This window comes from Colobus angolensis, unplaced genomic scaffold (genome assembly GCF_000951035.1).
Source record: "Colobus angolensis palliatus isolate OR3802 unplaced genomic scaffold, Cang.pa_1.0 Scaffold48, whole genome shotgun sequence".
NCBI classification, from domain to species: domain Eukaryota; kingdom Metazoa; phylum Chordata; class Mammalia; order Primates; family Cercopithecidae; genus Colobus; species Colobus angolensis.
Window position 1 is genome coordinate 740,069 of NW_012118265.1, and position 24,481 is coordinate 764,549.

Consider the following 24,481-nt stretch of genomic DNA (forward strand, 5'->3'; position numbering starts at 1 on the left):
TTGGACTTTTCTCTGGGAATTCAGACGTGGTTTATTAGATGTTGCTCTGAGCTGGAAATGCAGAAAGGTAGCCTTTCCTGGCAGACACTGAGAGCATCTTTTCAACTTTTTCCATTCTATAATGTATTAATAAATTGGTTGATGATGTCAGTGTCATTAGGGTGAAAATGGGATGAGAGAAGTCTTTCTCACAATGGCTTCTTTAGGGGATCCCTCCATTTTGCTGTCCTGAGACTAGGCCCCCAGAGATATTTGTGTGAAGCAGTGAAGAAAGACTGAGGAGAGAATTGGAGGCTTCTGGAGGGCCTCAAATCTCTCCCAAGATGAAGAAACAATAACAGGACACCAGGATTCAAAAGAGGAAGGGAAACATCGCATAATTTATTTCCAAAGAAAATAACCAAATGGAGTGCCATGTACACAAAGGCCTTTGGAGAGAAAAGGAATCACAGATTTAATATCATTTATATTTACATATTTACAAGATCAAGCCATGGCTTTCAACTTTGTTGTGCATTCAACAATCACTTTCAGTCAAACAACTTTTTATCTTCAAGTTAGTTCATAATTTAACTGACACTAAGGAGACAGATGATAAATCACAAACAGTGTGGGTAGAGAGGGTACAAATAGTCTAAGGTTTCAGCCAGGCTTTTGTGTATATGTGAATTATGATTACAAAATGTTTGCCTGTCTGTATAATTCACATTCATTGCGATTATTACATTTTCTCATAAATTAGCAATATAAACAAACATATGGAGACCTCCAGTTAACAAATAAAATCAATATCAGAAACAACATTTTGCAGCAACTATAGTAACAGCATGGGTTACAGCTTGGAAAAACTTTACAAGTCATTTATTCAGCACACACAGTGTAGGGAGACCAGCACATCCTTATTTATTTAAACCACTTTTAAAACCACAACAGGAGTTTTGGGGAAACCTGAACTGGGTGAAAGTTTCTTTCCTGGGCACAATATAAAATGAACAACTGCACATGTGAATGAGGGGAAGGATGGGCATTTGCATGCATTTTCGATCACTATATTGTAGACCAAACCTTCTAAGCTTCAATTGCCAAGATTCTGAAGGAAACAGGAAATTAATAAAACATCTCTCTCCTTCAGCTATTCTCCTTCTTATTAATGGCAGAAAGGGCTTGTTGATTGCTGCTAGTGAGAAGAAATACACAATGGGTCTATTTTTAGCAGAGGTGGCTTTGAAGGAGCAGGAGATATTAACAATTGCTTGGCTGCAGTCTTAAGTTCCGAGGATCCTGGGCAAGAATATTAGCAGCCTGAGGGGTACCCAAAGGAAACCCATCCAGGTGAACCAACTTGGGCTGATTGAGTGCAAGTCGGAGCAGAAGGAAGCAGACACACAATTATGGACTTAGGGTATGTATTCTACTTGGACCCTCTCTTCATACTTTTCCTCATGTCCCAAAGCTTGTCCCGAGGGTCCCCCAACTTCCGCATACTTCACCAGGCCAAGCCCTGACCCTGATGTCTAGGCATTGCTTTTGTTTATCCCTTAGCAAGACTTAGTCCGAAAGTTATGTATTGGTGGAGTGTGTGGATATTTTCTTAAAAGAAATTTGATTTTTATCTCTTTAGAAACGGTTTGAAACTAACGGGGCAGAGGGAATTTGACAGAGAGGAGAACAAATCGCTGACAAAGAACCTTTTACGTTTCATCAGCGTTGTTAGGACGACAAGCAGGAATGTCTCAGATAATAACTCCCACTTCAAAGATTTCTCAGCTCAATAGAAAGCGGACCATCCTTTTTATTCAACCACAAGGACTGGCACTAAAGAAGACTCCACTGTTTGATTTTTTTTCACTGTGTTTATTTTTCCCCTATTCACTGGGGTACTTGGATAAAATAAACAACAAGACAATTAAGGGAACATGGACTTCTAACTTTCCTGCCATCTTCCCCATATCCCCTTGGCCTTGGGCTCTTGAGTTTGCATCTAGGACAAGTCCAGGCCTAACGGTACCACACACCCTGCCTTAGAAAGAAACAAGTTTGAGGGGCTGCAAGAGACTTATGGGATGGAGAGGAACAAGAGTGGTAAGGAAAGCCAGAGTGGAAATGTCCCAAGGGCACAGTCTGAACTCCTCAGACTCCCCCAGGGTGGCTCCCTTCCCCACAAGTCCCCATTAAACTTAAGCCTCCATCCTACTCAAGAGTCAGAAAGGCGATTTGCACAAAACTGAGCTTGGAATGCTCATTTGTTAAGCTTCGGAGGCTGCTTTAAAATCTTTCACTCCTGATCTTGGAGCCTCTTTGGTGCGCAGTCAAGATGCACAGAGTCCTTGTGCTCCTCCCTTTCCTGAAAGTGTCCCCTGCTCCAAAGCCTCCCATATCAGGGTGTAGAGTGAACCCCTAAACGCGGGCAAGTCGGGTTCTAGCAAGGAAGTATATACTGGAGAGCACAGTGACAGTATTAAATGGCGTGAAAGCAAAGGTCAGCGCAAATGTATCTTAATAGAGTGTCTGTAGTGAAGTGTGCCGCCTTTGAAGCGGCCGCTCCCCGCGCGTATTTCCATGGCGAGCCTAACGCGGCATGCTGATGCACCGTCAAACTCACACTTTCAACCCCAAAACCCGACTCTTTGAACAACCCAAGCTTGATTAGACCTTTCTCCTTTTCTTTCCCCTCTTACAAACCATTTCCTCGCCTTTAGAAACTCGCCATCAAACCCAAATGCGCCCTCTGATCACCGCAGAAAGCAGAAACAAAGGGGGCTGAGCGGCGATTCAAGCGGCTCTTTTCTTCCTTCACATTATTATCCATTTTTATTATGATCGGGTACAAGTGCCCATTCGCGTGGGTTTTGTTTACCGGAAATTAAATGAAAATGATTTAGTCCGCGTCAAACAAAAATATATACTTGTATACACAAGAAAAAAGGTCTGTTAGACGTAAATATTATGTCCTTAATGAAAAGCCTGGACGGGCTCCAGGCTTGGCCTTTCAGGATTTCAGTGCGACTTGCCCATTGCCATAGAAATCCTAACTTACCATGAAGATGCACCGTGGCGAAGAAACACTGCTTTGTGCGCGGGCCCTTTGATGTAGCAGGCGCAAGATGCGGGGCGCTCAGCTGCGCGGAGCGAGATTACCTTGCCAGCAACGCGATGGACATCTGTAACAAGCAAATGAAAAATTAAAAGCGATTAGTGGCCGACCAAACATTTTATTTCATTATTTTAGATTAGGATAGAAGGCAAAATGGGGGGGGGGGCTTAGAAACAGAAGAGAAAGGAAAGAGTCCTACTTCAGGAAGGGGGACTTTTTAAACATAGGCAGAAGCAGTAAGTTCCGCAAATGCCCTCTGCACCTTAGTGGTGGGGTTGGTGTTTGACTATGGGAAAGAGTTGTTTGTTGCCGACTGCCCGCGCTGGGTCAGGCAGCCTCTGGGCCCTATTGTATTAGGGGGAGGCAGGAATTTCAGTCCCCCTTTCTCAAGGACGGATTCACTAAGGGTGTATTTGGAAGATGGCATTTTTTATTTGGAGTCATGAAAATAGTTCCACTCCAGTTAGGATGTTATTTCATCTGATGAAAGTTATGGGGACTGCAAGCAGGAGTGCTAATTGTCTAATGGTGTCTGAAGAGGAGAGAGCAGAAGAAAATTCATTAGTGGCAGGGCCAGGACTTGTTTGTTGGGCTCAGATTTTAAAATTGAGCTCTTTTGTGGGGCCCTCCCCAGAGAGAAAACCCACCTCCCTCCCCAACACACACATACTGATTTTCAAATTCTTAGGGAACTGGGATGAATCAGCCATAGCTTTATTATTTTATTTTCTTTTACTTCTTCAAATCGTAGCTAGGATTTTGGGGCAGCCCTATTCTCCCTGCAGAGGGGGGGGAGGGGGGAAACAGGACCTGATTTTAGGTCTTTCTCCCCCTCCTTCAACATCTGGTTCTTTTTTTCTGGAGACTTCATACGCAGCATATCAAATACACATTCAATCTAGACTCACTGGTTGTTTGCCTTTACAATATTTATTACTGTCGATCATTTCTCTAGTCTCTTCTACACCTTTTTAAAAATAAAACCAACATTGTGCAATTATTGACAAAGACCGTCACCGAATTGACGCGATTCACCCAGACACGGCCGCCTAGGTCAGGTCCCTCCACTTTAGCGGCCGCGACTCAGTGACGTCATCAGCTCGCTCTACACCCGGAGCCCAAGAACCTACAAGACTTCACAGGCAACGCCTCTACAGGGGACGGGGTGGGAAAAGGACCCGGGGAGGCCTCACAGCATTGAATCCTGAAGCCTCTCTGGTGTTCCTTTGTCTGTATTTCTTGTTGTTTTGAATTGACTCGCCACCCCACGTATACAATGTATATCGAGTCTGTGGATGACAGGCAGATATTTATCTGTGTGCCCAGGCCACTACATAGGGGTGGCAGCGTGTAACCACCACCCACCCATCCCCTGCTGAAAAGACGATGAATCTGCCTTATCTCCTTTATAGAGGAGGTCGGAAAAATTAAGACTTGTATACACTTTGTTTCAAAGGATACCTAGGGAAGGGGAAACCATAGGAAGGCAAAGAGGAAAGAAACTGGAGTCAAGAAAACGGCTCTGGAATTCCCTTTGCCGCCTTCCATCTATCTGAACTTCTGAGGTTGGAATTAATGTGGGGGAGGGAAGTGTTAGAGTGGGGGTGGGAGCGGCCCAGTTCTCGAGAAAAATATTTCCCATCCTGCGAAGCATGCGGGAAATTTGTGGCTTTACTTTTTTCATCTGAAGTGGCCAGGATTGCACCTAAATTCTCCATTTTTTTTCCATCTCCCTGTCTCTTTTCACCCCTAAGACTGGTTTTATGATACTCAATCATGAAGGCGCGTGTGGGAGTGATGGTGCTGAGTGTGACTATAGAATAAATAGGGGGACCATATTTATCTTTTAAAGTAATGGACATTATATTAGCGTATTCAGTGAGCTCCAGCAACTATTACAGGTGGCCGGCCGGCCTTCCTTCCTTCCGCCCTCTCCCTCTTCATGCCTCAGAAACGTGGCCTACTCTGCATCCGGTTTGTGCGGAAGCAGCAACCACAGAGGCAGCCCTAATACCGGAGGCGGCGGCGGCAGCAGCAGGGCCAGGTGGTAGCTCTTGGCTGAGGATTGCGGCGGGGTTAGCCGCGGTGGGACCCAAGCCCTGACACACGTACCATTCGCTCAAGTCGGCGCTACGCGCCGCCACCGCCGCCGAGGAGGCCACCTGGGATTCGTGGCCGCAGTCTGACGAGGGCGACACGAGGGCAGACGGTGTAGCCGAATCGTAGCCAGAGCTGGGAGGCGGCGAGCGCCCGTGCACTTTCATGTGCTTACGCAGCGAGCTAGGGTGCGTGTAGCACTTGTCGCAACCCCGCACCTTGCACGTGTATGGCTTGTCGCTAGTGTGCACGTGCGAATGCTTCTTGCGGTCGCTGCTGTTGGCGAAGCGCCGCTCACAGCCCTCGAACTCGCATCTGAAGGGCTTCTCGCCTGGCGGAGGCAACGCAGAGACATTAGTGCTCGCCACCCTCCCCCTCCCCGCAATTCGTCTCTCATTTTCTGGAAAAGAACTGCAGAAGATTTTCAGAAATCTCTTTCCAGGTGCTCAGGTCGAGCACCCCTTTCTCTCGTGCAGAGAGCGCCCCCGGTGCACTCTCCTAAGCGCCTCCATCCCTCCCGCCTTCCTGGTCTGGGCTCAAGGGGAGGGTAGGGAGGAGGAGCGACAGTGACTCCATCTTAGTCGAGTTTTCATCCTCGAAAATCCTAATCCACTCTGATTATTTCCTCCAAATTTTCTCCACTTGGAACCAGAAGCACCTCTGTTTGGAAATACATTAACGGAGGAGCTCACAATATAGTTAATGGGGAAGCTCACATCTGCTCGATTTAAAGTTGCCGTTTCAGTCAAACGTCTCTGCCCCTACCCTGCCCAGCCGTTCATCGCCCCCCGCCCCCACTCCCATCCTGGCCCAAATTGTTTACTAAAGTAGGTTTTGCGCAAACGCCAAAGCGATGAGATAATTTAAGGATGCGCAGCCGATGCACATGGTGTGTGCATAAAGTGGATTCGTGCTGCAGGGAAAGGTATTCTGAGCAATGATTCACTTCAGAGGAGATTTTTACTGGATGTGGAGCCCCCTCCCTCTCCACTTCTACCCCCCGAGGGCAAACATTTAGCAGCATTCTTCAAATCTTGCCTAAACCCTCCGGGATCCCTCCAGATACGCTCGCCAGCAATAATATTTTATTACGCTGCTCCAAAGGCCTCCCGGAGACCTTGCTGTGGGCAGCTGGCTCTCCCAGTCCGAACTGAGTTATGATGTCGACCAGTCTCCCCAGACCACCCCCACCTGGCTGTCGGGTCTCTCGGGCCTAAGACGAGGGGTTGGCGCAGTAGGGTCCACACAGGCCGAGTGGGATCCGAGGTCTCTACCGCAACCACGCCCTTGAGCGCTGAGGCTTCGGGAAGAGAACAGCTGCAGCTCTTAGGGCAGGCCCGGCTCTGCAGACTGGAGGGCGACCGGGCGGCTGGGATAGGCCTGGGAGGGGCTGGGATCGGTGGCTGCGATGCCCTGTAGAGCCGAGGGAAGGCGCGAGTGCACGTTAGAGTGATAATATTGGCCGGACTGAGCCCCAATCGGGGAGCTCACGGCCACCTGAACTCGCTGACGTGTGGGAGAGGAAAGGATCCCAAGAATCCAGAAGCCTAGATTCCTGCCGGAGCTGCAAGTGCAGCGGAAATGGGGGAAGAAGGTTCCTGAGCGCTTTAAACAAATGGCTGCCTCCCAGCGCTCTGAGTTAAGGGACCGGCTACCTAACATCTAGCTGAGGAGGAAGACGCACAGTGGGAGAACTGCTGCCTTTGTAGTTGCTTCCCCCGCCGCATCCAGGAAAGACAGGCGCTTTCCTGGGGCTAGTTAGAACAAACAAAGCCCCAATTCCCGAGCCCTGTTGAGGCTCGGACAGAGAGGTTTGCGCACAACTCGCACTTCTGCGCAATCAGCGCCTCCTGAGCCCGGGTCTCCGGCACCACCCGGTCGCTGGATTCCCACCCTACAGGAGCACAGCTAGTACACTGAACCCTCTGGAAGGTGTTGGCACCTGCCATTTAGCAGAACACCGGCACCATTTTATAAAACAGTGAGAGAAAGATGCGGAATAAATCAGTGTTCCTATTTGCCCCTCGTTTTATCTCCTCTGATTCCTGCCAGCATTTGCAAACCCAAAACTTTCTTCCTTCTCTTTCAAAAAAAAAGTTACCAAAAAAAAAAAAAAAGTACAATTCAAGGCCTGCAAGAGAAACCAAGGTTAGTTTAAGAAAACAGAGGTGAAATGGAATTTGAGGTTGGTGCCCCTCCCCAACAACCCCTCCCCGCCCCCGCGCCACAAAATCCCGCCAAACGCTTATCCGATCTCGTGAGCGCCTAGCTGGACATTCACGTAAAACAAAAACAATTATTTCGCTCCAGACGAGGAGCAGAGGAGACAACAGCAGTGCAATGAGTGATACTGGCAGCCGGGAAGTTCGCAGGCCCCTAGGAGGCCAGGTGAGGCTGCGCCCCAGCTTGCTCCGGAGCTGCAGGAGGCGCCCTGGTCTCCGCGCTTGACATCACCCCCGCCCCCCGCCAACTCCCGGCCTCCAGTCCTTCCCCCTCCCTCCAGCTCCCTGCACCGCGCCCTGGGTGGGTGGGTGAATGTGAAGAGGCAGCGTTGGGCTAGGCCCCTGCAGCCTGCCCGGAGCGTCCTAGGCCTGGGGCTGAGCTGTGAGACACCCAGATTGTCATCCCAGAGGCTCCGCAGCCCGGAAAGGCCTCCTCTCCAACCCTGCGCCGGGTCCACCGGACAAAGTTCGGAAGCTCGGGGCAGCTGGGCCAGCGCCATTTTCTCGCACTTGTGGCTGGATCTGGTTGTCCCGGCGACTGCGCCCGGCGCGGTCTCTTCTCCTCTACCTCGGATCCCCAGCGCTGACTCGCCCTCAGACGCCGGGGAAGGTGTGACGAGCTCCCGGCCCCGGCCGAGGGGTCCCAGGAGAGAAGCTGTGTGGCGGTGGCCAGGCAGACCGCGGTAGCTGGCCCTCGCCTCCCTCCTCGAGGCACCATTGTTCCGGGATCGCTGTGACCGCCGCAAAGTGAATCCTTTCGGTGCAGCCAGCCGCCTTCAAAGCCAGGCCCGGGATTCAGGTCAGGGAGAATCTCAACTCCTGAGAAATTTGCTCCTGTTTGCCACTTCCGCGACTCGAGGAAATGAAACGCCATTAATATTTGAAAAGGCAATTATTTTCCTGTTGAATCGAGAACTGTCTTCATGAATAATTTGTACTGAGGTCTATTGCCATTTGAGAAACATTTCTCTCTCTCTCTCTCTCTCTCTCTCTATCTCACTCTCTCTCTCCTCTTTTTATTACTTAGGAGGAGGATTTGAGGGAAATGCCCGAGCAGGCCAGACTCTGTAGTTTGTTGTTGGTGGTGTGTGTTTTTGTTTGTTTGTTTTTGTTTGTTGTTCCCCCCACCACCACCCCCACCAGGAATGAATCAGGGGAGCCGAAAGAACGCACAAAATTCTGTCCTGAAAAGACGAAAACCTGAGCCAGCCGTGGCGCACTGAACTTGCTTCTCTGCTGTAGGTCGACTGTGCTAAGAATTTAACCATTTTCTGCTTCACAGACTTCAAACAGTGGGCCGGCAAAGAGCTGTAAAAGTTTGTTTGTTTTAAAAAACAACAACTCTGTCATTAAAGATGAGTTCCTTCTCCAGCTCAGGACTGCGAATCTACCTTTCGGGTGTCCGCCGCCAGCTCCCGGAGTAGCAGGCCTGGGACCAGGATTCCAGAGTGACCTACTGCCCCTTCCCGGAGCTAAAACTTCGGGTGAGGGGGTGAGATCCTTGCGACATTGCGGGAAACCCTGAAAAGAGCTCAGGGAAACTGTACACTTCCAGACAAGCTTTAGAAATAAAGTGCCAGGTTCCAAGTGGACTTTGTTCTGGTCTCCGCGTGTGCCAGTGTCCAGGCCATGGACCTTCCCCGGGAAGGGAGAGTTTGGGGAGAAGGTAGGCTTTAGCACAACTAGCCTTAGTCAATTCTTTGACTCCAGCAATTGTCGACGTTCCAGCAAGAATAGGGGCGAGTAAGGCAAGGCACCGGGCAGTAGGAGAAGTGGGGCACCAAGCTGGAATTTATTTTATTTTCTCCTGTCCCCATTAGTCCCCTTCTCCTGCCCCCAAAATGGGGGAGGGGAGAAAATGTTGATTTCTTAAATTTCCAGGGAGGAGGAGCGAGAAAACTCTAACTAAGGAGAGTACAAACAATGGCTGCTAAACTAATTAATGTAACTTCACAGGCTATCCTGGAAGTGTGAAAACTTTCTCCTTGCAGTTGCATTAATTAGAGATGCTCTGGCCAGAGGAGTTCAATTTTGCAGCCTCTTAAACGGGACTCCTTTTTTTCTGTTAACTAGAAATAGCAGATGTAGTTGACACATGTCCCCATTTCCCTTAACAACTTGGTAAATGATATTTAAGGTGGCTAGGTCCCATTAGGTCTGTGCTAAAGCAAAAGTGAGGGTTCACCAAACATCCCTAGTGTCTGGCCACCAAGGCTCAAAAATAGGCACAAAGTTAGCCCATTCAACTCCCAACTCCTAAAGAAGGCTCCAGGGTCTGGTAAACCCTCAGACCAGGTGGGCCAGGTTATCAGGAAGACAGGTGGAAGAGTTCTGCCCCGCAATTCCAAAGGGACCAGGAAACAAGTTAGACAGTTGTTCTTATGTCTTTACGACTTTGGGGAATAATGCTGTTTTTAAATATCTCAAAATCAAACTCTTAAGCAGAGATCACATGTCTGCACACACAGGGTCTTAGGCACGTTCACCCTTGTCCCCCCAGAACAGAAATCCCTCACTATCCTCCCTACATACAGCCTCCGGAAACTTCTGTGATTCTAAGAATAGAAGCGCATAATTAATATTTTATGGCCTTGGCTCATGGTAACAACACCAAAATATCTTCCCCCTCCCCTCAGTTGGGACTTGAGGAAATCCAGACCCGAGGGCCTGCTTCCCCAGAGGGTCCGCACGCGACAGACAGCGCCGAATACTGACCTGTGTGAGTTCGTTTGTGTATTTTGAGATTTTCTGATCTAGCAAAGACCTTCCCACACCCCGGGAAAGGACAAGGGAAGGGCTTCTCGCCCGTGTGCACGCGGATGTGATTTACAAGTTTGTATTTGGCTTTGAAGGGCTTGCCCTGGCGCGGACACTCCTCCCAGAAGCAAATGTGGTTGGCCTGTTCCGGGCCGCCGACGTGCTCCACGGTGACGTGCGTGACCAGCTCGTGCATGGTGCTGAAAGTTTTGGAGCAGAGACTCGGGGACGCGGTGCCGTCGGCCGCCAGCCACTTGCAGATGAGCTCCTGTTTGATGGGCTGGCGCATGTAGCGGAAGAAAGCGCCAGGACCGTGGGGCGCAGCGAGGTTCACCGTCAGGTTCATGCCCCCGTAGCCATGCAGAGCTGCGGCAGCTGCCAGGGCGTCGCTGCGGGCCGCAGGCCCCGGCGGGAAGGGTTCTGGCCGCGCGTACATGTCTCCAGGGAGCCCCAGACGCAGGAGTCCATTCAAAGGATGGCTGGGGGAGGCCTGGGGAGGCTCCTCATGGAGGCCCGGGAACACCGAGGGGCTGGAGGCGGCGGTGAGCTGGGGGCCATGGTGTCCAGAGCTGCTACCTGTTGTCGAAACAAATAGCACGCATGAGAACCGGTGGGGTGGGCTGCGCGCTCTTCCCTGGGCCCCGGGGGGCAGGCCCAGCCCAGACGCACTACGGACTCTGCAGTCAGCGGTGGAACTCAGAGCCAGACCGCGCCAGCAGTGAACCCGGTGGAAAGAGCAAGGCCAAACACCTTTGCCACCGTTGGGCCGGATTGCTGTTCGGCCAGGTCCCCTGCCGTGCCATGAGCTGGAGAGGGATGATAGCGGCACAGTAGATGTAAGGGATAATGGAAGGCGCAGGGCTGAGTCTGTGGGTTGCTGGGGGTTCTGCTCCAGAGGGGTAGGACCTGAGCCCCAAGCGCACTTTGGCGGCCAACACCCCGGGGCGCTCCGGGGCACGGTGCCCTGCCGGGGAGTGGAGGTGATAGAAATGATGGTGTTGGAGGTGGTAGTGGTTCGGAAGCGCCCCAGCCATATATATTTTCAGTGCCCCGCTTGGCTAGGAGAGAGCGACCGGCTGCATGCCGGCCCAGGTTCACCGGGGCTCCCTGTACCAGGCCACTAACACCACTGCCACCTGACAGTGGGGATGGGAAGGGAAAACCACACAAAAAAACTTCTGTAAAGTTTTTTTTTCTTTCTTTCTTTCTCTCCTTCTTCTCAAGGTTTGGATTTGGGCGCGCCTACCCCCTTGGCTATTAATGCCAACGCGAAATCCTGCACACTACAGAAGTAGCAGCAGGGCGCGTTAGGAAGTCAATAGAGATTCAGGGCCGTGGCCCGGACCCACAGAGAGGAACAATTGCCTGGGTCGCCCATTGGCCAGCGGCCGGGTCCGACGTCAGTGATGACAGGTCCTGCCGCACGCGGTCGGTCTCCCTCTCTCTCACTTCCTCGCTCCACCCCCAACCCCCCTCACACACCTCTCCCTCAAACACACACCCTCCTTCCCTCCCTCACCCCACCCCCACAGCATCTCACGCTTCTACTGCTCATGCGCTCTGACCTGGGCACAAATCCTTTTCTCTCCCCTCCAGCCTCCTCCCCCTCCTCTCCGGAAAGCTGAGTGGATCAGTTTTGACTCAGGGCTCCTGGAAGTACTCGGGACTGGGTTATGCCACCATTCACCACAACTTTGGGGAGGGAGCATTGCGCTGCGCCTATAAGTCCTCTCGGGACCTCAGTCGGGGCTGATGGCTAGCATAGTGTGCGCAGAGATGGCGGTCTGGTTGGGCAGTTTGTCCCTGTAGCCTGCAAGAGGAGGGGGTCGGGATCGAAGGACCAAAGGAAGCTGCTGACTCGGGGGCCAGGAGCTGAGAAACTCCTAGGCTAGCAGTCGTTGAGCCTAATTTTATTTTTTGGCTTTCTCCGAAATGTCTCGTTTCCCTCATCTTTCTGGTTCTTTTCGTCTCTCTTATTTTCCCCAAACCCTCTACCTCACTTTGTCTTCTTTGCTTCTCCCCTCCCCCTCTCTTTCCTCTATACTCTCTTCCCATTTAGCCTTGCAGGCCCCTCCTCCCCGGTGTTGGAGAGCTCAAAGACGTGCGAAACCCAAGGATCTGGCCCTTACCAGGGACGGGATTAAGCGGGAAGTGGTGACGGCCTGGAAAGGCTGGGCTCGAACCCTTGCCTTCCTGAAAGGACCTTCCCCTCCACAAGTCACACCCACCGGCGGGCCGGCTTTCCAAAGAAACAAAGGAGTCGGGCGTGCATCCAGGAGAAACAGGTTTTCGGTCCGGGATCTCCCTGCGCCAATCAGGGATCCTGAGCGCTATACTCTGCAGTCGTAAGGAGCCTCTGGGAAAAGGGATTTAAGGGTGACTTCCACTTTCAGCAAGCTTCCTCTGCTTCCTCCTAGCTCGTTTTAGGCCTCTCTAGAGAGTGCACGCCGCGTTTCCCCGTCCAGGCTCTGAGAGGGCCTGCAGGCCGCCTCCCACAAGATGCGCTCCAGTGCTAGCGGGGCCACTTTGGTGGGAGGGGGGTCGGTCGGTTGAAAAAAAACTTAAGTTCTGGCCCAGTCGAGTGTGGCAAAAGCCAAAGGGCGGGGAATTGGGGGGCTTTGGGGGCGGGCGGGAGTCCTTTGTCTGAGCGGACCGGCTAAGGTCAGCTGCGTCATCCGGCGATTTAAAGGGCTGCTGACCTGGACTCCTGCCTTGTCGCTGCAGCCGAAAATGCCAGCCTAAGTGCTTGGGCTTTCCTGGCGGCCATAAATGGTGCCCCCTAAACAGAGAAAGGCTTGTATTTTTAAGAAAAGTTTTAAAGATTGAGTAAAATATCCCATACCCCTTAGCAGAGGCTAGAAGTTCCGGCAGATTACCAGCAATGCTGAATAGAAATGGACTGAATTGCCCCTCCCCCCATCACCAGCACCAAGGATTATTCTTTTACATTTCCTGGTCGGTAAATAAGGGTTAAAATTTTTTTTTTTAAATAATTAACTGATGTATAACAGTTGGCAGATTCTTTGAGACCTTCATTTAATGCATTGTTCCTCCCTCGGGTGCACTTTAGGGAGGGATTAACTTCCACAACAATTTCTCTCCACTTAGACACGTCCAGGTCTTTCTGCTCCTCCTACAGGAAGAGCTTGGATAACTCTACCAACAGATACTCTGTCAGTATTAAAAATAAAACAAAACAAAAAACAGAAGAGTATTTGACTGCCAGACCCCCACTCCCTACTCTCAAAACCAAGGGCTTCCACACAGCAGTTTTGAGACCAGACTCTCAGGATATGCCTCCCTGGCTTTCACCTTCTCCCATGGTTTACTCCTCCACAAACAGGCACCAACTCTCTGATCCTTCCCCTGTCTTCCCTTCATCCAAGCAGTGGTGTGGCCAGGTTTCCAGTGAAAGGTTTCCACATCTCAGTGAGTCATTTCACATCTCCCCACCTCACAGGTGTATGTTGAATGATGCAATTGTCTAGGCAACTCTGGACTGAACCCATGAAGGGCTCCAAAAAGCAAAACAAAAGACAGAGTGTGTTCTTCTCTGAGACTCCTTGCCCAGCTGTTTTTACTATCCACATCTTAACACCGAACGTATTCAGCTTCTGTGGTATTCAGGTTTAAGTGCAGGGGCACTTCTGCAATAGTCCGGCAATCAAAATATTTTTTCTCCCCTGGAACCTAGGTAATCTACAACTAACAGTTTAGAATGTTTATCAAACTCATTCACTTTAGCTTTAAGACTCTGATTTGCACAAACATGGGCTTTTTTCTTTCTTTCTTTCTTTCTATCTTTTTTTTTAGAGAGAGTCTCGCTCTGTCACCCAGGCTGCAGTGCAATGGCGTGATCTCAGCTCACTGCGACCTCTGCCTCCCAGGTTCAAGTGATTCTTCCACCTCAGCCTCCCAAGTAGTTGGGATTACAGGCACCCAACATCATGCCCAGCTAATTTTTGTATTTTTAGTAGACACGGGGTTTCACTATGTTAGCCAGGCTGGTCTTGAACTCTTGACCTCAGGTGATCTGCCTGCTTCAGCCTCCCAAAGTGCTGGGATTAGACGCGTGAGCCACTGCACCTGCCGGATTTCTTAATATATATACTGTGACCCCACCTCCATTTAAAGCTTTGAATAACAGTATAGACAGACAGGAGAAGAAGGGTTTTTAGTTGTTTGAGGCTGTGGAATCCTTAGGAAGCTTGGTGAGTCTGTTGAACTCCTAATAGTCCAGTATTTGCTGCACATATTCATCATAGAAGAAAACACTAACTTTCCAATAGAAGATTGTGAAAATAAAGATGCACTTTTTTCTCATCCAAGTTTATGGGCCCTCTGGAGTTCTAACTACTGACTCTCTGGACTTCAGGGATAAGAAACAGAGGTTTCATACACATAGTCTGCTAGCATACTACACACTCTCTGTTAGTCACTTTGCCTTTGAAAAGCTTTGAACTTGTGTATGACTTTTTTGTGCCAGCAGCAAAAGGGCAAACACATCTGATTCAGCCAAAATCATGGAGAGTAGGCTGGCCCCATGGAGCTCCTTCCCAGATGCAGCCTTCTCTTGAAAGCTGAAAACATCTGGACCTATTTTGAGTAGCTGCTTCTTGCTTGAGTAGCCAGGGGTCAGTAGACCTGCAGGTCACTGAGGTTGCCTGATCTTTGGAAGTTCCTTAGAGGCATATGGTCTATATCTTGGTTGGCTAAACCCAGCAATGGGACCAGACATTCTCCTAGAAGGACATTTCCCCAGAGACAGCAATAAGGGAAAACCAATTGTACAACTAATATTTACAGACAAGGAACTTTGGACAATTACATAAGGGTCTTCAAGGACCTTCTTATATCTTTGAAATAAGCCCCAAAGCAGTATCCAGCTGAAGGTGATAAGGCATCAACATCTGAGAGGCATAGTTTAGTCTTTAGAGAGATTATTTTGAGTCTTCCAGAGCCCGGGAAGCAGGGAACCCAGGCTACAGACATTATCAATTGAGCAGGCTAAGGAATGGTGTCTCCTCAGTGGTCTTCAGATTTTTTTTTTTTTCCAGAAACATCTCACTATACATGTCCCCAAAACCAAATGTTTGACTGATGCATTCTATTCCTACCCATGCCTGGAGCTATAGCATTGTTAAGTCTACTTTTCTGCTTCATTTGTAGAGAAAAAGAATATCTCACAACCCACAGATCTATAGCAGATGTCAAAATGAAGCACTGGAAGCTTGTTTTCATGGGGACCTATTTGGAGCATGTTCCATCACTAGACCCCAAATATCTTTCAATCTTCAGAGCCTCTGCAAACCAGTGCCCAAAATCATGTCCTAAGTACTTTTGCTCACCCTACCCAGATGAATATAATGGCATAAACAAGTGATTTCCTAGTTCTACTTTCTAGAAACAGAACATTCGGTTGCCCTACCATCTGTCAGAGCTCCTTAAATCGCTGGTTTGAATGTCTGATCTCACTCTCTTGGAAAGGAAAAAAAAAAAAAAAAGGAGGATATTTCAAATCAACAGCTTGGCTATTTTTCCATTTTAATGTTTTAAGCAATGCTAAATTAAATGATGATTATTTGTTGTAAGTTATGCCCAGATCAGCAGCTGGGCCCTACTCAGCTGAGGGCCACTATATAGAACCTGGCTAGAAACAAGTCTTGTCATTTGAATGTTCTGCATCTGAATCAATTGTCACTTGTTCAGTTCTTTCTTCCCTGTTTCTGTCCAGGTTGCAATCCTACACAGAGGTAAATTTCTTTAGAGGCTAGTCACAGACAGACTTCAAGATTCCTACAGAGGGAGGTTGTCTCTATTCTTATGCAAAGAAATAACATAAGCCCCAGGAGCCCATCCATATTTCTAAGCCCAAATTGTGCAAAGGAGATGAGATCTTTTAGGATTTTGGCAATAAAGGAAGATATTCTTCTCCTCTGCTATGGAAATTTGAGTTTTAAACATCATTAATGGAACTGAGTATGGAAGAAAATATGCTTGGATTGGCTTTACTTTCCAAACAAGGATTCTACAAAGCATCCTGTGACAAAAGCTTAGGAAACATTGCTTTTGGATCTTCCAAAACAGCATTAAGGAATTGAAACAACTGAATTTACATAATAACTCATACCTCTCTTGAGACTTTTGCCATCACATCATCCCCAAATAATATAGAGAGCCATTTCCTGAGTTGTCTATTTGACTTTGGTTAAGAAAGTTCCTTTGCCTACCAATGAGGGAACATCTTTGGAGGCAACCATCAGCTAGTGATATAGTTGAAATGAGGAAAACTAGATGCCTGGAAGGGAAAACACCCAACCCTAAATCATATGCTTATTCTAAATGGAATATTAAATTAAATTCTTCACAATGAAGGTATTCCTGACAGAGCAGCTGTCAGTCGCTCCCTGGTCAGACACCACATTGTGGGAACCTTGTCGCTACCACATTGCACAAGGCTGGTATCCCTGGTAAAGATGATGTATATCATGTAAACCCCATCATCCAGATAAAAGTCTGCTTCTTTCATGGAAGCCAATACATGTCAAACCTCATTCCAATCAAATTGTCTGGAAATGAATTCAAGATGAATGTGTCATAGAATAACGTGACAGTGGAATTGCAGAAGGTCAGGGGTGGTTGTTTCAATGAGAGAATCGTCAAATATTAATTCTGGAACGTCCAGATGAGTAGGCATTGAGGGGGATTAGCCGGCTGCTGGTGGGACGTTGTGTCATTGATTTGTGTGCAAATGTATTGAACACCAAGGTGTTCTAAGTTTCATCTGAATTCAAGAAACTCCACCCAAACTCTCAAACCAACATAAACGAAAGACAAAACAAAACTTCCTACTTAAAAAAAAAAAAAAAAGAAAGAAAGAAAGAAGAAGAAGAAAAGAAACTAGCAAACCAATATTCAAAGGAGAATTTTAACTTACTTGACTCTTTCAGAGTGTTTCGGTAAAGCCGTAATCGTTTCCTCATCACCAAGGATGTCTTGTATCTCATTTTCTGACTTTGAGCCTGTTTGGGAAGAAAAGAGTGACAATCACTAGTTAAACAATTTTATACATCTGTGTGGCAACATTCTGTGGCTTGAATGTATGAATGAAAGAAGGTGTTGATCTGAAGATCTTTCGGTCTTTCTTTGATCATTTTCAAATTTTGAAGCTAAAGAAAAGGATTCTGCCGGGAACTGCCCATTTTGCAAAATAATATATCTTTGGTGATAAAAACATTGAAAAGTTATAACTTCCCAGCTAGGTTTTTATTTGAAACTCCTTTGTTGTTCTGCCTGCAATCAGAAGTAAGCTCTCTTTCAGTCAGTGCTCAAAAATCTGTAGCTTCTCGAATTTGAATTAATTGTATAAGAAACCTTATTATTTTTCTGAAGTTTATTAACTGAAATTTAGTGAGGTGTGGTGAGGAGAGTCTACTGAACTCTGAGAGGTTAGCAGTTAAAATTTAATTTATAACTGTTGGAACCAAGAAGAGAGGAATTTCTTTGCAGGTTTTCAAATCCTGCTCTGCCTGTGGTGGTGCAGAATTCCTTAGCCTCACATTTCCCACACCCCAGACCCATTTGGGATTCATCACCGGTTGACTTTTTAAAGTTAATACAAAATTTGTCAGATTAAAAAGGTATAATTTTAACCATTTGGTTCAAATCATCCACATTTCATAGTTGAGAAGGGTAGAAATAACACCTCCCATAAGATGTACACATTACTTATCAGATTCACTTTGCAGCTAAAACTACCAAGCCATTGGCTGCCTTAAATACTTAAAGCCATCCTGAGGACCTTTGCATCTGTCAGGCAAGGCTGAGGCCAAACAGAAACATCTACCCGGCCCCCACCCTCAATTTGGCCTAGAAAGAAAAACAGTCATTGAAAAGGTCTCAGGCTGGACAAACACAGCAAGTCCTCTGTCAATGGGGATGTCTGCCCACAGAACAAGCAGTTGTTTAACTTGTTGAACCACAGGCCAAATCCAAGTGGGACTCTGTTATCTTAAAGTGTATCTAGTTCTCTGTGAACAAAGATCTCTCTCTCTCTCCCCCTCAACCTCCAACAAGAATTCCAACTAGCTTGGCAGCTTTTACCCTTCCATCTCCCCTCTTTTCTAGGTCCAGGCCTGGGAGGCAGGGGGTAGACTCACCTTTTCCCAGAGGGTATTATTATTTTCAATTATTTCTAACCAAAAGGCATTCTTCCCCAAAGGTAATAAGCTCCTTCCAGTGCAAATCAGGAAAGAAAGGAGGCCTAACTTTGTATTCCTACAGAAGGGCGGCATGCTGGGCGTCCTCGCTCTGAAATTTCCTCATGGCAGGATGTCTGGCATGGAAAAGTCCTGGTTGGTTGGCAACAATAGAATTTACTCTTTTGCTTCTGGGGGAAATGGGTGTGAGGTTCCCTAGAGATCTCTGTCCACCCATAGGGCTGCCCCAACCCAACTTCTAAGAGGTATGGATCACTTCTGTTCCAGGTCTTGTCAGCCCTTTGTGCACTGCAGACCCATAGACATGCAAACAAATGTTGCAGAGGTCGGACTAGGGCAGGCAACTTGGACCTTAGGAGGCTCTCTGTAGCATTTCCATCACCCAGCCTACACAGGGAACCAGGGTAAACATCTCCTTTCGTGCAAACTCTGACACCGCTTAGCAAACAAGCCAGTCATCTTGCTGAAGGAGAGGTGAGAAAATTTGGGAGCAATCCTGAGGCCCCTAGACCTGAGGTCTCAAACAACCACGGAATGTAGAAACTCAGTTTTGTTTTCCCCAGAGGCTTGCTCCCCAAATCAACCACGGCCTCCTAATTACCAGTCCATAGCACATCCTGGAGACTTTTTGGAATCTGCCCTTCTGCCTCCACCTTGAGAAGAGGAACTGGTGCCAGGGAGTTCCAGTGATTGATAGTGCCGGAGGAGAGCCAAGAAAGTGGGGCAGCGGGCAGGTGCAAAAAGCACATTTTTATTTGGGGGAGCCGCGGAAGCTGCAAGTTGTGGGGCCGACCTAGCCGGCGCAGGACTACCCAAGGTCAGAGGTCAGCTGCAGTTAGAGACTTCATTTCCCGAGCTGCTCCTTACTGATTAGCCGGCAGCGGGAAAGGCATGCCCACCTCTCCGCTGCAACTTGTCGCTGGCGGGCGCAGAGCAAAAACCCTGAAAGCTGGCTGGGAGCTCTGAGCCAGAGAGGAAACTGACCTCGGCCTTTGCCCGCTGCCTGATTTCCCCATCTGCACCCCGCACCTTCCTGGCTTCCCTCCATTCGACCCTCAAGCGCCAGGAGTTTGCTGAGACTGGGTTGTGCAGGGGCTCTTACTCATTCTTCTATTCTCTAGAGGGAGATGCTTGGGTTTCTCAGCTCGGGGCTGAAGTAAGTGTGGGCAGCCTCCGGGTGCCCAGAATAGAGTTTGTATCAGTAGATCACCTGCAGGATCAGGCTTGGCATTTAGCCCTCCTTTTGAATCACCCCTCCCCCAACCTGCAAGCGGCTAAGATAGGAGAAAAAAGAGCGGCGTGCAGTGGTGTGGGTCGCTGCGAGGCCAATACTGTCGGAAAGCGGGGAAAACATAACCTTGGAATCCAAAGAGAGTTTCCTGAAGACGGTGACGGTCGAAGTGCAACCCTCCAAAGCCCCTCCGCTTTCCTAAGACTTTGCCATGGGCCATCCATCAATCCCAACTTTCAGATCCAACCTTTGAGCCAGTCCTAGCTTTCTTTCACAGCTCAGCTCTGTTCCCTCCTCACTTGCCCCTAATTTCCAATGTCCCTGGGCCTAGGCTAGGGGTCAGAATCCTAGGAGCTGCGGCCTGCTCCCCAGAGAGCTAGTTGCTGCTCTTGTTCGCACTGGAGATAAAGAAAGCCAAGTCCCGAAACCACTGCTGGCCGCGCGCAGAGAGCAGATCCCAGCAGTCAGCTTCCTGAGGCAGGACCAGGATGAGGGAGGGCTAGGAACCGCCCGGAGGTGGACTCAGGCGGCATCTGCCGTCAGGTTGGGGCGGAGAAGTTCCGTCGTCTTGCTGCCATCTGGGCTAACTTGGCTCTTTGACCCTGGAGAGGGGAAGCAGAGACCCTCCTAGCCATCCCCTTGGGGGCAGAGCAGAGATACCGCCTGTAAAGCCCCCCTCCCGGTACCCGCCTTGTTCATTTTTCGCGGGGGAAGCTCTGGGCCACGACTTCCATTCTTGTGCCCACGGTGGGGCACCCAGGCAATTTACAAGGAGAGAAGGGAAGACAGGCAGGCAACAAACTGCTCCTGGTTCTTGTACCAGTGGGAGCCCCATTTGTCCCCCTTTTCCCTCCTCCTGGGAAGGATTGGACTCATCCTAGGCGCTGCCCCTTTGCAGAAGGGCCCCCCTCCTCCCCTCATTGTCAGTGGGGTGGGGCCTGGATCCACGGCTGTGGTGGGGGGATGAAGGAGGAGATGGGGCAGAAAGACTGGCTGGGCCTCTTCCCCCACTGGAGTTTGGGTGCCAGTGGCCCGCTTGAGGGCACTTGCTACCCGGTCGCTGGAGGTACAGGTCTCATCTGTCTGCCCCCTGGACTCACGCACTTACCCCACTCCACCTGTTGCCAGGATCGCCTCATTTCTGCACATCATTTCGGGGTGGCTGAGAGGGGACCACAGACCCCTCCAAGCCTCTCTTTTGTGGTTCCAGCGAGGCGGTCATCCTTCATTTCTCCTTTTCCAGCTTTCGGGAAGCAGTTAGGGAATGTATGATGAAGCAGAAATGAGCCGTCAGGATGATATTTTAATGGCTTATATGTCACGTTGGTGCATGTGGCTTTGAACTGGAGCCGCTCGCGTTTCCTGCAGAGAGCGCCGCAAATCCCACTTGATAACTTCTACAACCCACAACTTTTTTTTTTTTTTTCTCACATTCACTCTTACCCCTGTATATTTGGATGTGTTTCCTAAATATATCCTCTTGTAAACGTCCCCGTTGGATTTTCCACGGACTGGAGAGGAGAAGACTGACTTTTCTTTTTTGAAGAATTATTTTCCCTCTCCCCCTCCCAACAGCTACCCTTCCCCCTTAGGTCCCCTCCCTTGTTGTGTGTGTGTGTGTGCGCGCGCGTGTGTTTCCTGAAAGGCGGGCGAGGTGGGTTCAATATCTGTTCTCCCTAGTGAGAGGAATACAGCCTCTAGAGAAAACTTCTTGCAGATGAGGTTTTCTCAACTCCAGGGGAGTAGGATCCAAATTCCCCTTGTAGGTAGAAAGACTTAGTTGCTCCGAGATATACATATATATATATATATATAAATATATATAATATATATAAATATATATAAAATATATATATATATTTTTTTCTAACGAAGTGTATAATAATTTTAAAAAATGCCTCAATCCTTTCTTTACCTCCACTCCTCATTCCGTTCCACTCAAAGTTGGTGGGAAATGCTGGGCTGCTAGACTCAGACTTGTTAATGGGAACAGGACAATTGATTTTTTTTTCTCGAATTTCTATTTCCCAGCACAAGCACAAATGCTCAGTCAGGTCCCTTCAGGCACCAGGAAATCATCCCGGATACCCAAGCTGACTTTTGAGCAAGCACAGCCCATGGAAAGGGCAGTCCGGCCGGCCAGCCCCAAGCGAGAATCTAGTCGGTGAGAAGACGAGAAAACCAGAAAGGCGAGGAGCGGCGGACGCTGACCCTGCCTTCCTCCAGCCCGTGCAGTCAGCGCTGGCGTCAGGGCAAAAAATATATTCATTTTCATTTTCCTCTCGCTAAGGCACTGGTGAGTTTCCTAACCGGGCCGCCTGTGAAAGGATGAGTTGAGGTTTCTTTGTCTGAAAAAAGAGTTTAGGGCTTTGATTCAGCTGCAAAGAAGCCAAATGAAGTTAGAAACAAAGGGTAAATTGAAGGATTCCGACTCTTGGCTTTTTGTGTTTTCCTTACTAGAAAATAATTAGACCTAATGAATATGCAGACGCTTCAGCTAAACCCTCGGCCAGGACTGCTGGGTTTTAAACAGAGCTGCGGAGAAATGCAACCTTCATCCCCACAACCCCCCGCATCCGCGTGCATTTTTTGAAATGCATAAATGTTGCTCGGCTTAATTGATTGAGTCACAGGGATTTTTTTTTTCCTGCTTTTAAGTACCATACTCCCCTACCTTTCAACAATCATTTTAATATATAGTCAATGGCTCTTTGTGGAAGGGACAAAAAGAAACTACGCACAGTTGTTGAATAGACTTTGCGCTAGGCAAAGACAGGTTAATCGAGGGCCGCATCGCGAAAACAAGCGAGTGTTGTATGTTTGCACTGAATCCAAATGTCTGCATTTTCCTAACTAAATCAAAGGGAGTGTTATTTCTTTTTCTGCTCACTCATCTGAAGGTAAGTAAATTTTCTCTGGCGATCAAAAGCCTGGTCGGCAACAAAGACCGCGCCCGCTTTTTCCACCGTCCTGGTGTGGCGAGTTTCGGAATTTCAATAACTGTGACAAGGGTGACTGATTTGTGAACTAGAAAAGGTTTGAATGTCACAAAATTTACATTGGTCCTATCTACTGGGGATTTAAATACCAAAAAAGTATTCGGGGATCTTTAGGGAGCTTTGGGCAGCCCAAGGGGACAATGGCGCATTGGGAAATTTACAGTTTTACCTGAATGAAAGGGGCCCAAGTAGGGAACAGGAGTGAGGAGAGACAGGGTTAGCGGGGGCAGTCGAAGGAGACAACAGAAAGGGAGAAAAGAGAAAAATAATGCAAGACAGGGAAAAAGTAAAGGAAACTGACAACAACGTTTCAAATTTGCCATTAAAAAACTCAAACCTCAACAACCTGGGAACTTAAGCGTTCATCCACCTGTGTGTGTGTGTGTGTGTGTGTGTTTTGGGAGGGGGTGAGGTGGTGCAGGAAGTCTGATTAGATAAAAGCGAGAAATACAGAGGCTACCGGTTACACTGAGAAATTACATTTCTTGTAAAGAGAGCATAGTGCCCGTGTGCTCCCAAGATCTTAAATTATAAACAGGAGGGGGACCAAGCAAGAGGGAAACAAACTTCAAAAGGAGCAAATAACAAAAGCCTCTTTTGCTGCCCTTGAAGCGGGGGGAAGGGGGAAGAAAGAAAAGAAAGTTGCTGAATCGGGACATTCTGGAAGTGCCTTTGCTGTGTTTACCAGCCCCATCCCCGCCTCCTGCACCCGGAGACGTCCGAAGTCTCTAATCGCTCAGCGAAGAGTAGGTTTCGGGAAGGGTCGCGCCGGGGTGGTGGGGGCAGGGGAGAAGGAGGAATGCATATGACTGTGAGAAGGAAAAGAAATTGTGGCAAAAAAAAAAAAAAAAAGAAAAAAAGAAAAGGAAAGAAAAAAAAATTTCCGTGAGAAGAGGGAAAAAATTTGGCTAAAAAAAAAGTTGCTACTCCTGGCAGCCCTGGTTTGTCAAAAGGGGATGTCAAGCGCTTTACAATACCTGGGATTGATGAGGCGGGCGGGCCAATGAGCTGCGCGCGGCGGCTCGGCGCGCCCTCCGTTGGCGCGGCGGCTGCGGGCGGGGGGAGTGCGAACGCACCAATGGGCGCCAGCGTCGGCAGCACGTGACACCTCCCCCTGCTCCCATTCATCAAGGGGGGGACGGTGTCGTCCTTTCAATTCATTTATCTGCAGGAATGATTGCTGCTATCAGTCTCGCGCTCACCGCCCGGCTGAGGAGGTGAAAGTTTCTCCCCAGGAAGATAAACCGCAAAAGACAATATTGTGCATGATTTGCGCCTTTTCTTTGGCTTTTTCTTTCTTTCTTCTCCCCCCACCCACTTTTTTTTTTTTTTTTTTTTTTTGCAAAAAGCAGAGAGGGAAAAAAGGAGAGTGAAGGAGCGAGGAGGCGAGCGTGAGAGAAAGGAGAGAGAGAGAAAAGAAAGAGCGAGGGGCTAGTGGAGAAGTGAGGAGGGGCGCGCGGCGCGAGGCGGAGAGCGAAGCTGTCGCGGCTCTGGCGCTCACATTCCTCTATGCTACAAATCCAGGAGGAAGTTTTTTTGGGGGGCTGAGATGCTCCATGCCTTTCCCCGGGCAGCCTTGACGCGCGGCCCTCTCAGCAGAGACTAAGCAGCGAGAAAGTGCGAGCCGGGCCGGCAGGATCTGCCTGGCGGGCGCTGGAGCCTGTCTTACTCGCGGCCCGCAGCCGTCCGGCTACTTTGCGTTTGGCCGGGCCAGCGCCCGGGCGCGCCGCGCCGTTGCCTGCAGGCTAGGACTTCGCGAGGTGGGTCGACTCCCCCTCCCTCCTCCTCTTCTTCCTCTTCTTCCTCCTCCTCTTGTTCCTCCTCCTCCTCCTCCTCCCGAATTTCCCTCCTCGGCTGGCGAG

General features: G+C 49.0%; 1 protein-coding gene across 3 annotated transcripts; it reads right to left on the reverse strand.

Annotated features, from left to right (window-relative positions):
- Positions 1-355: 355 nt before the first annotated feature.
- On the reverse strand, positions 356-21,276 carry ZIC4 (Zic family member 4). 3 transcript variants are annotated; one of them, XM_011958911.1, is made up of 5 exons: positions 20,729-21,276; positions 17,108-17,192; positions 10,129-10,746; positions 5,207-5,522; positions 356-3,161 (listed from the first exon to the last, which is right to left on the reverse strand). In XM_011958911.1, coding segments are annotated over exons 2-5 (1,005 nt in total). In that variant the 5' UTR covers positions 17,178-17,192; positions 20,729-21,276; the 3' UTR covers positions 356-3,160. The 3 variants fall into 3 exon arrangements, with proteins under 3 accessions (XP_011814301.1, XP_011814300.1, XP_011814302.1); XM_011958910.1 differs by lacking the exon at positions 20,729-21,276 and adding an exon at positions 18,330-18,649; XM_011958912.1 differs by lacking the exon at positions 10,129-10,746.
- Between the last annotated feature and the right edge of the window lie 3,205 nt (positions 21,277-24,481).

Coding starts and splice junctions, on each gene's coding strand:
- ZIC4 (XM_011958910.1), bottom strand. CDS start 18,464: ATGCCGCCCTTCTGTAGGAATACAAAGTTAGGCCTCCTTTCTTTCCTG. Junction 17,193..18,329: donor ATAATACCCTCTGGGAAAAG/GTGAGTCTACCC, acceptor CTTCCCAAACAG/GCTCAAAGTCAGAAAATGAG. Junction 5,523..10,128: donor ACACAAACGAACTCACACAG/GTCAGTATTCGG, acceptor TGCCTCCGCCAG/GCGAGAAGCCCTTCAGATGC.